Source organism: Labeo rohita, chromosome 25 (assembly GCF_022985175.1).
Source record: "Labeo rohita strain BAU-BD-2019 chromosome 25, IGBB_LRoh.1.0, whole genome shotgun sequence".
In the NCBI taxonomy this organism is placed as follows: Eukaryota; Metazoa; Chordata; class Actinopteri; order Cypriniformes; family Cyprinidae; genus Labeo; species Labeo rohita.
Genome location: NC_066893.1, coordinates 16,543,247 through 16,559,704, shown reverse-complemented (window position 1 = coordinate 16,559,704; position 16,458 = coordinate 16,543,247). Strand labels below are relative to the sequence as shown.

Sequence of the window (16,458 nt, the reverse complement as noted above, 5' to 3'; positions counted from 1 at the left end):
TATATATTTAAAAAAATAATTTATATATTTTAAATATATATCTTATTTATAGTTTAGATATTTTAGAAATTACTCCAGAAACTTCAAATATTTTCAGTTGAACTTAAAAATATATTTTAATTAATGTTCTTAAAGCATTTATGTTTTGAAATTTCAGAATTGCCTAATTATTCTGTAAACTTCAAATATTTTCAGTTGAGATGGAAATGAAGTCAGAAATATTTTAAATACATTTTTAAATGTGTATATATTTTAAATACATAAAACATTTATATTTTAGAAATTTTAGAAATGGCCAAATTACTCCGTAAACAAATGTTTTCAGGTGAGATGGAAATATAAATTAAGTCAGAAATAGTTTAAATATATACTTTAAATGTATGTCTTATAACATTTATATTTTAGAAATTTTAGAACTCATAAAACTTTAAATATTTTTAGTTGAGATGGAAATTTAAATGAAGTCGGAAATATTTTAAAATGTATATATTTTAAATGCATATCTTGTAACATTTATATTTGATCAATTTTAGAAATGGACACACAACTCCATTAAACGTAAAATATTTTCAGTTGAGATGGAAATATAAATGAAGTAAGAAATATATGATTTATTTTAAATATTGTTCTTAAACCATTTATGTTTTAGAAATTTCAGAATTGCCAAATTATTCCGTCAACTTCAAATATTTTTTGTTGAGTTGGAAACGACCCCGTTCGCATGTGTCATAAAACCATCATCAGCAAATCTGTATTAGCTGTTATTAAACAGAAACACACAGCTACTCTCTAGATAATAGCAATATTCTTCCTTGGATCCTAATCAGCCCTCCGTTCCCCAGCGGGGGTGAGCGGACAAGCTGTGCGAGGGAAAACAAACGCTGGCAGGACGGTGTAGCCGAGAGCCGACACCAGGTTTAGGGGGTGAATCATGCCTCGGTGTAACCCCAGGTCAGACGGAACATCGTAAATCACGGTCTCCCACCACCATCTTCATTAATTACAAGCCAACCACTTTCACCTCAGACGGAGAAAAACTCATTAAAGATGACCATTTCTCTTCCACCCTACCAGGTCTTAGCAAGAGCTTTAACCTGGGAGTCAGCGAAGAGCTGGAAGTGTGGCCTGATATTACGAAGAGTGGCAGTGCCCACAATTAATAATAGCTGTAGTTTTCTAAAATGCGATTTACACTAGCAGTCAAAAGTTTTTGAACAGTAAGAAGTCTCATCTGCTCACCAAGCCTGCATTTATTTGATCCAAAGTACAGCAAAAACAGAAAAAATGTGAAATATTTGTACTATTTAAATGACTTATTTTTATTTGAAAATATTTTAAGATGTAATTTATTCCTGTGATCAAAGGTACATTTTCAGCATCATAACTCCAGTCTTCAGTGTCACATGATTCTTCCGAAATCATGTTCAAGAAACATTTTTATTATTATTATTATCAATATTTAAAACAGTACTTTTTTTGTCAGGATTCTTTGATGAATAGAAAAATCCAAAGTTTAGCATTTATCTGAAACAAAAAGCTTTTATACACTACAGCAATCAAAAACTTGAAATTAATGCTTTTATGTAGCAAGGATGCTTTAAATTGATCAAAAGTGATGATAAAGACATTTATAATGTTACAAAAGATTTCTATTTGAGATAAATCCTGTTCTTCTGAACTTTCTATTCATCAAAAAAACCTGAAGAAATTTTATTCAGCTGTTTTCAATATCATAATAACAATAAATATTTTTAAACAGCAAATCAGCATATTAGAATGATTTCTGAAGGATCATATGACTGGAGTATTAATCCTAAAAATTCAGTTTTAAAATCACAAGAACAAATGACATTTTAAAATATATTTTTAAATAGAAAACTGTTATGTTAAATAGTAAAAGTATTTCAAAATTTTACTGTTTTTGCTGTAATCTTACTGTTCAAAAATTTTGACCGCTAGTAAACGAGTATCAGATGTCAGACGATGGTGTTTTTTAAAATGTAAAACGTCTAGGTTCAGTCAGACAAGACCTAGACAAGATCTCATGTCCAATTTTATTTATTATTATTGATTATCTTATTTTATTACTATTGACAGAGGGTTAAAAGTTTTTAATAATAATAAAATGATACAAAACAAGTATAGGAGTATCAACGTGGATTAAAATTGTTAAAAGCACTGCAAAACGTAATTTTGTAAGGTGTTTAGTAAAAAATATTTATCACTTTATCTAAGTATCTAAAATGCATAGAAAATATTAAATATAAATTTTATTTAACTAATAATGCAGGCGTCCAAACGACGTATCATTTTTTTTCCCCTCTCACAGTGTGTGTTTCTAATACCCGTTTTTATTGACAGTATCCATATTTTGGCAAGGATGTGTAAAATCATTAGGCGTCTGGAGTACTTAAATTTAGTCTTTTTAAATCTGTTAATTACTTTCAGTCTCCAACAATATGATTACTGAATGACATGCATTCAAACAGACATTTAGTCATCGTTATGTAAATATGTCGATTAAACCCTAAGTAAAATAACAACAGTATTTCCTCTTTGTTTTAACAGACAAAGTTTGTTGTCATTAAAAGGAAGATTTTTTTTTCCTTCTCTGACTGCAAAATCTTTATTATCCCATAAGTCGAAACCCTAAGCCTGTAACCTGAAGTCTCTTACACACTGACACAGTAATGAGTCATATGCATTAAACGCCTGTGTGATGAGGTGTTTGCAGTATATCTGTAAAATAACTGGGAAGTGTTTGGCCAAATACAGGAACACTGAGATACGTAATTACTCAAGGCAGACAAATATGTGTGAACGGATGGCCCTGGTGATGGATAAATCACAGAATACATTTACTCATTTACTTAAACAAGTTCATACAAGTAAACTATATGATTTACTCTCTTGTGTGTCCAATAAAATACTCGCACTCACATTAAAAAAAACCTCAAATATTAGAGTCAATAAATTGACTTAAATGAGGGTTTAAAATAATGCTGAAAGTTTTAATTAATTAAAAATATTTGTTGTATAAATGTGTAATTAATTGAATTAAAAATAACAGTATTTATAATTAATAATAAAAAATAAATAAGTCTTTGTGTGATTAATATTTCTAAACACTGTTGTCCTACTTTGACATTTCATCTAATTTATTAAGAGTGACTTTTAGGCCAAAAGCTGAGTCATTTAAATGGTCCAGTTTCAACATGTTATGACATTTAGAGTGATGACATATAATATCACAACTAAAAATAAAGAGCAGAATCTTTGAATTTTACTTTTGGCTTTTCAGGTGCAACATAAAAGCCGACAAGCTTGAATTTAGAGTATTAAACAGACAAAATCCAAACTGAATGTAAACCGAAATGTGAATTAAGGCAGCATAAATGTTTCAAGAGGACGTTTTTCGTAGCGACGCAATAAAAGAAACATTTTGGGTTTCACAACTTCTTAGTGAACAGTTCTTAAAAAAATCATTTTTGTTTTTCTTAGTGTGAATAATGTTTAAATTCTTTTAGAACTTTTTGTAGAATTTAAAGTTCCAAAAATGTTCTTTATGGAACCATCAATGCCAGTTACACTTTACAATAAGGTGTCATTAGTTAACATTATTAACTAATACGAACTGACAATTAACAATACATCTTTGTTAATGTTAGTAAAAATACAGTAATTCATTGTTAATTCATGTTAGTAGTTTATTAACTAATGTTAACTTGATTTTAATAATGCATTAGTAGATGGTGAAATTAACATTAAGATTAATAAATGCTGTAGAAGCGTTGTTCGTTTTAGTTCATGTTAACTAAATGTAGTTTGCTAATGTAAACCTTAATGTAAAGTGTCACCGAACTTTTATTTGTAAGAGTTCACTAGTAAAACGTAATGCTTTTAAAAAAAATAAATTAATGGTTTTAAATGATATAAAAAGCGAAATAAATAAATTATGGTTTTACTCATTTAAAGAGTTCAAGATGATTTCACAAAGAAGCAATAACAAGGGTTCTTACCCTGATTCCTGGAGCTGGGTTGGCTGTCCATGCAGTTGGAGAGGTAAGGGCCGTTGCTGAACATCCTGGGTTGGCTAGGTGGAGGCTGGCTTGATGTAGGGGCCCCGAAGGCCCCGTACCTGCAGGCCCCAGTGCCAGTGAACTGCCCGGAGAAGTGCACGGTGAAGGCGCTCAGCCCGCAGTGAGGGTCTTCATGGGGATCGGCCGTACCCCAGCTGGGCTCCTGCTTGATGAAGGAGTGCGGGGCCAGTGAGCTGTAGGGAGCGCCGGTGTGAAAGTCCAGCATCGGAGCCCACTGTGGGGTGCTGCTCACGGGCAGGGCGCAGTTACCATTGCCCCCGGGCAGCGGGGCCACGGGAGGGAGAAGAGTGTTGAGGTCACGTACATCAGAACCCATATTTGGCTACTTACAAAACAGAGACTTTGAGTTCGGTGCTAAAAATCCAAAGTCAAGGTGTCATCGCTGAGTCAAGTTGGGTCACGGCCAGAAAAATAGCGTTAAGGCTTTTCGCTTTCAACTGGAATAGTCCATGTCACGGTGGGAGAAAGCAAACGGGGGCTCGGTCGAGAGGTCCCAGCAGGGGCGAGTTCTCGCAGGCGCTGTGAATGGAGTGAGGAGAGAAGAAGAGATGTTCCTCCTTACTTGCGTGTCTGTTTTCTTTGGAGGCCCAGGAGCTCACATACAGGCACTCTGAGGACTCGGGAGGAGGAGGAGGAGGAGCCAGGGCTAGTGAGGAAAGATGAGCGTAACACTTCATTCATTTACTTCTCCCTGTACAATACTCCTCCCTGTATACTCATACATGCTGGGAGTCTCAATAAACTGTGTGTGTTTGTGGGAGTTGGGTGGATGGGTAACAATGATTCAGAGACTGGCTTTTTATGAGCTTTGAAACTGTAAAAGTGTTAATAAATGCGCTTCAGACTTTGGCTGCATGTACAGTACTACGCAGATTTGAAGGACTCTTTGAGGTGGAATTAAATTTAAACTCCGTTTTGAATTGGAATTTAAATTTTGAATTCGTTTAATTCCATGCTTCGGTTAAATAGTCTTTAATTTAATTTTTCGAGACTATATTTTGAGGTGCCTGACATTACAACGTCATAATGACCGCGTTATCATTACCATCCATCAAACTTAATGTTTTTTTCTCCCTCGTTCAGACGCATAATACGCATTAAACAAATGCGGCTGCCCTTTTTATAATTTAGGGCATTTTATTAAACCCTTTTAGAGCATTACGGCCGTAAGAAATTCATTACGTTGAAGGGAAAATAATGAAGATTATTTATAACAATCTTTTAGAGAACAAAAATTGTTAATTATTAAACGGTGTGTTATTGTTTACGTTTTTTAATATATGGCAAAGCGAAAAAAACTTTAAGATAGATCACTGACTCCGCAACTTATTTTTTAAAAACTTTAAACGACGATAATAGCCTACAATAACAGTAGTATAATGATAAGAATAAGACGAATAAATGCCCAATCAGTCCTATTTAATATGTTTAAAAAATATCCAAGCGGCAGCCTTTTTCCCCTCATAAAATAAAAATCTGTTTTTTGACAATTTTATGCAACGTCTCTTTACTTCTTTTCTTTCAAAAATACAAATTTTAAAACGAACTTGGCCTTAATATATAGACAGCAACGAAAATTATTAGTTTTTTTTACAATTATTAATATTTCATGGTTGTTTTTTTATTTTAACTTATTCTTTGATTTATTTATTAAGCTCCATTGTTTATCGTGTTTCTCACTGCCTAATATTTATGAGCCGAAAGCGCTGCATAATTATAATTAAACTTCTTGCTTACTGATCATTCAACTCGCTCCAGAGAAAATAATATTGAGGATCCAGTTGTGTTTAAGTACAGGACGATTTTTGTTTAAATAAGAAAAGGTTTCTTATCATCATCTCATTATCGAGTGAGAAACTCTGCAGGTGCTCACGTTCATCTGAACTTTTGAACTGTTGAGTCATTTAACATTCAAATACAAACGGAATGAGTAACGTTCTTTTTATTACAAAAAACAAAACAAAACAAATGCGCCGTTAGAAACTCACATTTTAAATTTAATCCGTTATGCAAAGCAATGTAGCGCGTTTGATTGATCGGATTAGAAAGAAATTCCACGGAGGCAACGTCACGTACGAACGTTCTGATGAAACGGTTTTGTTTTGCAATTGGCGACCGTCAAGTGCCGGACGATGAAAGGCCGATGAAAAATACGCGATGTTGCGTTGAGGAGGGATGAGTCAATTATAACACTGCACAATCTGCCGTGAGGAAGAGAGGACTTACACACCCCTACACACACTCCCTCAGCAAGGGCTGAGTTCCTGCTTAACCTCTGGCTCACTGTCTGGAAGAGAGTAATATTACTGGAGTCCGCATCTCCAGCCTGAGATGGACCTCATCTGGAAGTCCTCATACCTTCAGGTTGGAGATGTGAAAACAAACGAATCCTGTATTATATTGTTAACACTTAGTCAATTTTTAGCTTTAACTTTTAAGCGGGGCCCACGGAGATTCATAACCATTTGTAGAATACTTGCAACAACAATAATAGACAGTGACGAAGATTGTAGTTCCACAGTGGTTCGAAAAAATATGGTGTGACACAACACACGCCCGACATCCAGACGCTTTTATGGTCCAAGATGAAACAATATAATGATGTATTAATAGAAGTATGGATAATTATTGTAAAATACTGGCAATCAGTGCATTTATCTGTAGCATAGGTTGACGAACACAAATTGGTTAAAGTACGAATATCTGAACTTAAAATACGTATACCAGTAAAAGTTTACGTACTTTTAAGAACAAATAAAAAGCTTAATTTTGAAGTACTTAAGTATAAACAGTAAATGTCATGCCATCATTTATTATTTTCTGCAACTTTTTACGCGCTATCCTATTGCTCAAAATACATATGTGAACCTGGACCACAAAACCAGTCAAATGGGTCAGTTTTGAAAATGAGATTTATACATTATCTGAAATCTGAATAAATAATCTTTCCATTGATGTATGGTTTGTTAGGATAGGACAATATTTGGCCGAAATACAACTATTTGCAAACCTGGAATCTGAGGGTGCAAAAAAATCAAAATACAGAGAAAATCGCCTTTAAAGTTGTCCAGATGAAGTTCTTAGCAGTGCATATTACTAATCAAAAATTAAGTTTTGATATATTACGGTATGAAATGTGCAAAATATCTTCAAGGAACATGATCTTAATATCCTAATGATTTTTGGCATAAAAGAAAAATCGATCATTTTGACACATACAATGTATTGTTGGCTATAGCTACATATACCTGTGCTAGGCCTATTTATGACTAGTTTTCTGGTTCAGGGTCACATATTTGGAGAGACACAGACAAATTAAGGCTTATGGAGGTTTGAGCACTATTAACTTACTTTTCGCGCCATCAGTTCAATTACTAAAACTCGAGCCCTGAGGAAGAAATGTTTTCCGGTTTTTGTCGCATTTTAAGTTAGACAAGTCCTGTTCATTGAGCTGAGTTGAGTATTCAGGTACTATTGAATCACTGAATTTAGCTGCAGTCGAAGTACCGCCATTTCGTTCAGTTCTAATTTGTGAATTGATTCAACTCAATTAGCTCAAATGATTCGTTCAAGTTTCGGTTGACGAATCGCGCTGGTTTCTTCAATTTGAAATAGCCATAGCTACAACTAAATGACAAATGGGGATTTACGGAAGTTACTGTTTTTCTGCATATAAATAAATATTAAATAAATTTTAATGAAAAATAGCTTAAATAGTTTATTCTGTATAGAAGCGAGTCTGTTGTTTACTTTACAGACATAGTTGATTCCTTCATGAAAATGTTGGCTGGTTTGTTTTTTTCACAGGGGCCAGTTGTCCTTGAAAGTTTCTTTTGTTTTGATGTCTGAACCCTTTAAAGGTTATCTTTTATGTTTCTAGTTCTTTGCTTTCATAGCAACAGTTACGCACAAACACTAAATTGCAAATCTAAGAAGTCACTGTTGCTATAAACTTTACACTGTGAGGAACCGAGAGAAAAAAAAATCAACACTCATTCACAATATGAACTATGTACTTCATTATACGTATGTAAACAATCACTTCCTTCACTTCAGTCTCCCTCGTTTTGTTCATCACAAGTGTCTGAAAAGGGGACATTCAGTCACTACGATCTCAGAAGCTTTCAAGAGGTCTCGAAAACAGCTGGGTCTGCATCATATTACGCTGCCAGTTTTGTACACGAAGGCCATCCCTTAACCAATTAACCGAGATCCGTCTTTATTTGTCAAACGTTTAGGCCTCGGTGTAGCCGGAAGCGTTGGCCAAGGAGCAGGACGTGGCTAAGCAGAGGCAGTCCTCATTAAATTGATGAGCTGAGATCTGGTCCCTACTTCACCATCTGGAATTGTAGTCTGGGGTTCTGCTGAAAGCTGCTGACCCAGGATTCAACTCTTCAACTCAGGGAAGAGGAGAGCGAGGAAAAGAAAAAGTCTGTCATGTCAGCAGAAGTCACTGTGTCAAAGTCCTTTATCTTGTCATCAAGCTGAAGAGCTTTGGAATAACGACTTGGATTAAACTATCTCTTTGGCAGCACCAGGAGGCAGAGATCCAAAGAAAAGGGTAGATGGAAGTTACCAATCTAGTCCCTGTATGTACTCATCATTTCTAATGATCATTTGTGTTGTGTTTTTACTTTGTTCCTGGACTGTTAAGGGATAGTTCACCCAAAGCATGAAAAATGTTCCAAACATGTACGACTTACATCCATGAAGCACAGAAGAAAATATTTTGAAAACATTAGACCCCATTACATTTCCTTTGTATAAACAAAAAAATAAATTCAAATATGTTCCATATTAAAAGAAAACATATCCACCTTATTTTGGGTCTGGCTTTCAGTCTCATTTGTGTCCAGCTATTTTTAGCTGTACAAAACAACTTGTTTTGCTACTGATATTGCAAACCGGTGTTTCTTACTATATTATTTTAATGCATTATCTTATTTATGAACACACTGGTTTGTAGTGCAAACCGTTTTACTGTTTACTGTACGTATTCTTCTCATTATTCCCATATAGCAGATAATGAACCGGTTGTCTCACCCATAGCTTTACTTCCGCGTTGAAGAATAAGGTGGATACATAAAGCCTAGTTAATTTTTTTTCTTATATTTTATATTCTTTATTGTATGAAAACTCAAACACATCGTTCCTTGTTAAGCAATCGCGGTCTTTTCCGCAACATTCCCGCCATTTCTGATTTATGAGCGAATTATTCTTTCGAATCGATTCTTTTGAATCGGTTCACAATAAACGATTCATGCTGGAATTGGATTCGGTAGCGGCTGTTCTCGAGACTGCAACTCACTGATTCAATAATCCGTTCAGAGCGAGTATCCACTTAACAGCTCAACCGAATTGTTTACGTTAGAATCAGATTGAGAATGAGGCAAGAACCGCGAGTAAGAGCCTCAGAGCTTGCTGACGGGGAGGATTTGACTGATGGCGCGAAAAGTAAGTTACCGAACTTAAATTGAGCTTAAACCTAGAGTATGTTTACATAAGGCATATCCTAAGAGTTTAGGGCATCCTGTCAGTTTTAGAAATATAATTGAGTCTTAAAAATACAATACATGATTTGTGTACTTCGTCCTGCATTGTTCAAATGAGTGTAGAATGTGTGACACACAAGCTAGATGAAAAATGTAATAATGTTTTGCTCCAATTAGGCCGAATGCGGCGCTAAATAATGAGTTTTAGTTAACACTAGGTCTCACCTCATCTTCTTTGCTGAACTCCCTTGTTCACACAAACAACACCCACTCTTTGCTATTTCTGCTGAGAAAAAAAGACCATAGGTTTTTCTGGGCTCCCCAGAGGGGTCGGAGAAATTCTGTAGATGTCTAATGCCGCATTTCTGAAACAACAGCAGAGAAAAAGAATGGCTCCCCTGGCCATTCAAATGCATTTTTCCACTTAACAAACAACAAATTATCTTAAAATAAAACCTAGCCGACTTTTACCCAAGTGCTCTACAGGCTCAAGAAAAACACAGCGGTCCAAGTGACCCTGAAAATATTTTGTTTTTCCAAAGCTCGCTATTGCATCAAAGAGATCTGACTTCAAGGTAGAACCTCTACCGACTTCATTTGTACAGCAGACTAATTGATAGCCCCAGATGATTTCCACTCATTTGATGAATCTCTTTTGGAGTCCTCGGAGAGCGTTTAAAGGAAATGAGAAATGTTGCTGCTCACCCATGACAAAGGACACCAAAGTTTGAGTATGCTTGCGGAGTCTTGAGCTAACAGATTCCACTTGAAGCAGCGATTTATTGTAAACATGAGAAGACTTGTGATTAAAGTCATAAGTAATGAAACGGACAGGTCCGAAGACCATGGACGACAAATGTAACGGATGTCAACGCTGACAGAGAACACACTATCTTTGTCAAATAAATAAAAGCTCTGTTAGCCACAGATGTGTGGCGAAATGAATCATCGTCCTTCTTATCAGCAAGGGGCTTTGGCGAAATGCTACGTTACATCTCTGGACATGAATTTTCCCTTGTATGCTTCAAAACAATGCCCCACTGTTCATGCTGATTTTTCTCACACTCGGAAATATGCAGGTTCAACGTGATTGGTCAGTGTTTCTGATGTTAGAAATTCCTTTTGATAAACAAACTGTGTCCTAGACGGACAGGGAGGATGGTAAAGTCACTGATATTTTGAGTGAAAATTAAGAGCGGCTAAAAAAAAAAGGCCTGAGTCACTCCCATGGCTTTTATCTGCTGATACCAGGGTCTGTTCACAACAATGCGGTCGACTGACCCAAACGCCACGTGCAAAGTACCAGAAACACTGCTGCACAGGTGGCTCAGGGAGGTTCTGCACTGCTCTTTTGTGGCAAATTATTACAGAAAATACAGTTTCAGTGCAAGTATGCAGGACCAGGTGGTAAACATTAAAACAGACTGCTTTAAAAGTATTAAAACTTGTCCAGCTTAATATAACAAAATGATGTCTCACTGAAATATGTAGTAGAAAACCCATGAAAGACTTGCGATCAACATTGTTGTATACATATTTTGGACTATGGGGGGCGCCATTATTTCAATGACGTAAAATAGTCACACTTGGTGAGTTACTGGTGTGCCCTGTTATAATTTTTACCACAGTATAACTCGGAATATAAAATACTGATACAGTGCCACATTGTGCGGCTTTTGGTTGTAATTTTCAGTCGAAGGGCAACGAGAGAAGCAATGCAAGTCTTCACTGTTTTCCTAGCGATAAGAAGAAGAAAAAACAATGGGAAGATGCCTGTGGATGAATAAAATTTACTAAAGACTCTTTGTTCTCTCCACTTTAGTTCTGATGCCTTTCAGGCTTTTAGTAGACCACAGCTACTGAAAGAGCTTACAAACGGCAGAGACAAGAAACGCTAGATGCCATCCTGGCAGGATGTAAACATACAGACGTTTGTCATGATGCCGCAGCCACTGAAGGAGCTTCTCAGTGTGGATTTCCCTCATTAGCCAAGGGCGTTTAGACTCCTTGTCGGGAAAATCCTTTCATAAACAAAGTGTAGAGAGAGTGTAAATAAGAGATTGATTGTGCAGTGTAGAGAGCTTCCTTGATTATAATAGAACTTTGTGGGATCGCCATGAACTAAGATGAGTGAAAGCTTTTAATGATTTTTAAGGGAGTGGTGTTTAGTTTATGAATGAATGTGTTTTTAAATGAATCTAGTGAGTCAATGATTCAATTCCCCTTCAGTCACTTGCTTTATTCCTGAATAAATCAGCCGTTCGAACGAATCAAATAAATGATTGATTCAGTAATTAAATCAGTGACTTGCTGCCACCTACTGGCAGTTTCATTTTTAAAGTATCTTTTCAGTTATTTAAATCATTTAATATTTCTGTATTCAAAATGTAATATTTAAAACATTAATCTCAACATGAGTTTATGAATTTGATTGCACTCGTGCCACCTCTGAGCCTCATTAAATATCACTTTGTAATGGGAAAGCAAATTTAGTTTTATCAGATTTTTCGATTATTAATTAGAAGGTGCTCCTGAAATTTTTTCTAAGTTAGGAGCACAAGTGCACATTTGGCATCCATTACCACCTGTAAGCTCTTTCAGTAGCTGTGGCATCATATCAATATTTATTTTAGTTTTCAGTCTTTTTCACACTCAAATAGATAAAAACTGTAAAATGCATGACTGGAAATAGTGTTAAGATGGTGGTCAAGTGATGGCCGAAACTTTGTTTTAACTAAATCATGTTCTCTGCTAATGAACATATTGTACATAGACAAGTGGCCTTGAACTAAAGTTAGAGACTCTGTTTGAGACAGTGCCAATTTAGCTTTTCTTTGTGATCAGTCTGGTTCTTTTCAAATTAAATGTCAAGTGATTCTACGTATTATGAAAATAAACCTTTTTAGAATTCTTAATTTTAAGCTTAGTTTGCATTTTGAGGGCAAAATTAGCCCTGGCCTTGTTGGTGCCGCACAAGGCATAAGGCGTTAGGAGATGCCGTTAAAATAACATGCAGGTGGTTGTGGATTTGTGGTGAACTGCCGATAAGACAAAGGCTGAGAATTGTCTGAGATCCGCTGAGGTATTTAAAACACTGGCTTGCCTTCAAAAAGTCAGAACGCAGAGAAATTCAGCATTTTAAACGGATGCGGGAAAGCGTCCAACGTTACCTAAACACAGAGAGGGTATCAGTCGGAGTGGTACCGCCAGCTGCAAGGCCATTAATTCATTCAATTTGGTATGCTCACACTGGAACAACCTTGAACATGTGGAAAGAGAAAAGAAAAACATCAAACATTTGATTTAATTAGAACTCCGAGGGGTTTTAACAAATGCATGAACCTCTCTGACTTACATATCATTCTGTCAAAGCATCGTTATATATTGCTCTTATACATTATGTGCTATACATACTATTGTTCTAAACGCAGGGTGATAGTTTTGGATGTGAGACATTGTGAAGTCTTTCGCTCTACAAATAGCACACAATGGAACACTTATGAAGAAAGGGCTCCTTGTTTAATAAAAGCTGAGAGGTCTATATCCTAAGCACACACTATCAATCTCTGGAGATGAAATTTTTCAGTCTCCACTTAAGTTTATGGGGAGAGAAAACTTTACAGAGGCTGGCCGGGCTCCAGGAGAGAGGAGAAATTATGTCGGGACGTTTCTTCAAAGATAGTATCTCTATGTTTGAGCGCCACGGCATCGGTTTAGTAGGAATCGAATACCACATCTACAAATCACTCCAAAGTGCTTATCTTGAGCCAAATCATGAGCGGTGAACTGAGCAACAAGTCAGCGTTGTTGCAGAAAAGGGATCAGATCTGGAAATAATAAATGCTGAGGATGGATTGGTTTGATAAAAAGTCAAAAGCGCATGTAGATACACCAACACAAGATGTTGTTGTGGTTGCAGATAGAGGCTCTTATTTTGCTCGTGGTCGCTGTTGTGATGTTTTGGATCATGACTCAGCTAGATAGCAATATCGCTCCGTAGTTTGTTTGTGCACTGCTTGTTTTCGGTGGTGGGGCATGTCGTGGAGTACGTGCTACTGTCTAAGCGGTATTTGAGGAGACATTCTGTTCCGTAACTTCAAGTCCACAACACGTAAGACCGTTTTTTTGGTTCAGCAATTAAAAATGCTAGTTTGGCATGAAGACGCTAGCAAATCCTTTCATGCCAGATCATTTGGCAACAAACTTACAAGAGTACAGTTACTTGAAGAGAGATGTCTCTGACTGCGTACGGGTTCATGGGCTGGTCAGGATGAGGGGCTTTCCGCAGGGAAGACTGTTTTTAGTGTTATCATTTTGCTGAAGACTTTCACTCCAATTAGCAATGAAAACATCAGCATTTGTTAGATCACTCAAATATTTTGTGATGTCTGCAAATAATAATTTTAATTAAGAAGATCATTTTAATGATTTGAAATCTGCTAATTATGATTTAAATTGTTTTTTCCCCCCTACAATGGCTGTGGTTTGTTGTGGCAATCACCATTAATAAAAGAACTTCTTACAGGCTGTGAAAATATTATGAAAAAACAATTGTGACTTTTTTTTTTTAAAGCAATTGCAACTTTGTTTTTTCCAGTTGCAACCTTGTCTCAATTGTGACCGCGATTTATTGTAAATATAGTATTGTGTCTTCACTTCTCAAAATTGCGACGTTTTAGCTCACATTTGCGGCCTCATTTCGCAATTGTCACTTCATTTGTATCATTTATGACTTTCTCATAATTTCTACTTTAAATCCCTAAATTGTGTCTTCTCTTCTCAGAATTGTGACTTTATAATTCACACTTTGGCATTATATCTGCAGTTATGACTTTTTTGTAGTTGCGACTACAAATTGTGAGTTATAAAGTTGCAATTCTGAGAAAGTCGCATTTGCAAGATATGCAAGATATTTTTATTTCACAATTACAACTTTATCTCGCAATTTATTTGTATCAACTGTGACTTTTTTTCATAATTTCTACTTCTTTAAAATTATGACTTTATAACTCACAGTTTGACATATCTCACAGTTATGGCTTTATCTCACAATTGCGACTTAATTTGTATCAATTGCGACCTTTCTTGTAATTTCTACTTTATATCTTGCAATTGCGACTTTCTCAGAATTGCAACTTTATAACTCACAATTTGACATTTCTTACAATTATGACTTTCTCGCATTTACAACTTCTCAGAATTGTGACATTACTTCACAACTGTGGCTTTCTCTCACAATTGTGACTTCATTTGTATAATTTGTGATAGTGTCCACTTTATATCTCACAACTGCGACTCAGAATTGGGACTTTATAAATCACAATTTGACATATCTCACAGTTACGATTTTCTCGCAATTGCAACTTCTCAGAATTGCACATTTTTATTTCACAGTTGTGGCTTAATATCACAATTGTGACTTTCACAGACCACAGTTGTGACCTTACAAATGTCTAATTTAAATGTCACAGTTGTGACTTTATAACTCACAATTTGACATATCTCGCAGTTATGACTTTTTCACAATTGCAACTTCTTAAAATTGCAATTTGATTACTTACAATTTGACATATCTCACAGTTATGACTTTCTCAGAATTGTGACTTCTCAGAATTGTGACTTGATTACTCACAATTTGACTTCTCACAGTTATGACTTTTTCGCAATTGTAACTTTCTCATCATTTCTAATTAAAATCCCGGAATCGCAGCTTTCTCAAAATTGCGACTTTATAACTCACAATTTGAAATATCTTGCAGTTATGACTTGCTCGCAATTACGACTTCTCAGAATTGTGACTTTTTATTTCACAATTGTGACCTTCTCATTTCTAATTTAAATCCTGGAATCGCAACTTTCGAAGGATTTCGAATTTCTAACTCACAATTTGACGTATCTCGCAGTTATGATTTTCTCGCAATTGCGATTTTATAACTTACAATTTGATGCATCTCGCAGTTATGACTTTCTCGCAATTGTGACTTCTCAGAATTGTGTCTATATAACTCACAATTTGACATATCTTTAACTCTTTAACTGTCACCGTCTACCTAGTGGGACACCTAAGTTCACTTCACCATATTACAAAAAAATCCTAATCTAATCATGAGAAACTATACATCGTTGGAAAGGTCTAAGACTCCTAAATAGATATTTTACCATATTTTTGTGTTAGAAATTATGTAGGAAAAGTAACAGATTAATATATGTCAAGAGTGCAACTTAAAAAATCTACATCATAACATGAGTTCTGACCTTTGTCACAAAAGACTTTCTTCATTGCCTTTTTCCCTGTCACACTTTAGAAATCATAAGAAATGATGTGTCAGTTCAATACTTTGCATTTTAAAATCAGATATTGCATTACCACAGACAATGTACATATTTTCATTCATGAATTATAAAAAATTAAGTCTGGATAGTGCATTTTTATGTGTCTTCATTTGTGTCATTTGTGACTTTCTCATAATTTCTACTTTAAATCTCACTATTGCAACTTGCTCACAATTATGACTTTATACCTCACATTTTGACATTATGTCTTGTAGTTATAACTTCAACTTACATATGCAGCTTTATATCATGCAAGTGTCTTTAGTTCTGATTTTAAACCTAATCTCGCAATTACCTTTTTTACTCCGAGGCACAAACAGGCTACCATAACAAACCCCTCAAATCCAACCAATTTATTCGTTTTCTCTTAGCCGGTCAGCAGGGTGAGCGAGTCAGTGAAAGCACACTATATAAACACTCCTCAGGGACCAGAAAGTGATCCATCATTGTGCACTGCCATTGTAATGCTTCTAAGACTGATTAAGTCAAAGCCAGCTAAATCATCTGAATTCCTGCTGTGCTGTGGCCCTTGC

General features: G+C 35.6%; 1 protein-coding gene and 1 long non-coding RNA gene across 5 annotated transcripts in view; one reads left to right on the top strand and one right to left on the bottom strand.

The window, feature by feature from the left end:
• The window catches only part of wt1a (WT1 transcription factor a), a 31,946-nt gene extending 27,206 nt beyond the window's left edge, over positions 1-4,740 (bottom strand). For 2 of the 4 annotated variants that reach the window (XM_051099968.1, XM_051099967.1), the window contains exon 1: positions 4,020-4,738. In XM_051099968.1, the coding sequence (XP_050955925.1) occupies positions 4,020-4,416 (397 nt within the window). In that variant the 5' untranslated portion in view covers positions 4,417-4,738. Of the gene's footprint in view, positions 1-4,019 lie in introns of all 4 variants that reach the window. The other 2 variants (XM_051099969.1, XM_051099966.1) reach the window with 2 other exon arrangements.
• LOC127156859 (uncharacterized) overlaps positions 1-8,921 on the top strand; it is a 66,966-nt gene extending 58,045 nt beyond the window's left edge. The window contains exon 2 of the long non-coding RNA XR_007825794.1: positions 8,339-8,921. This is a non-coding gene — a long non-coding RNA (uncharacterized LOC127156859). The remainder of the gene's footprint in view (positions 1-8,338) is intronic.
• Positions 8,922-16,458: the final 7,537 nt, after the last annotated feature.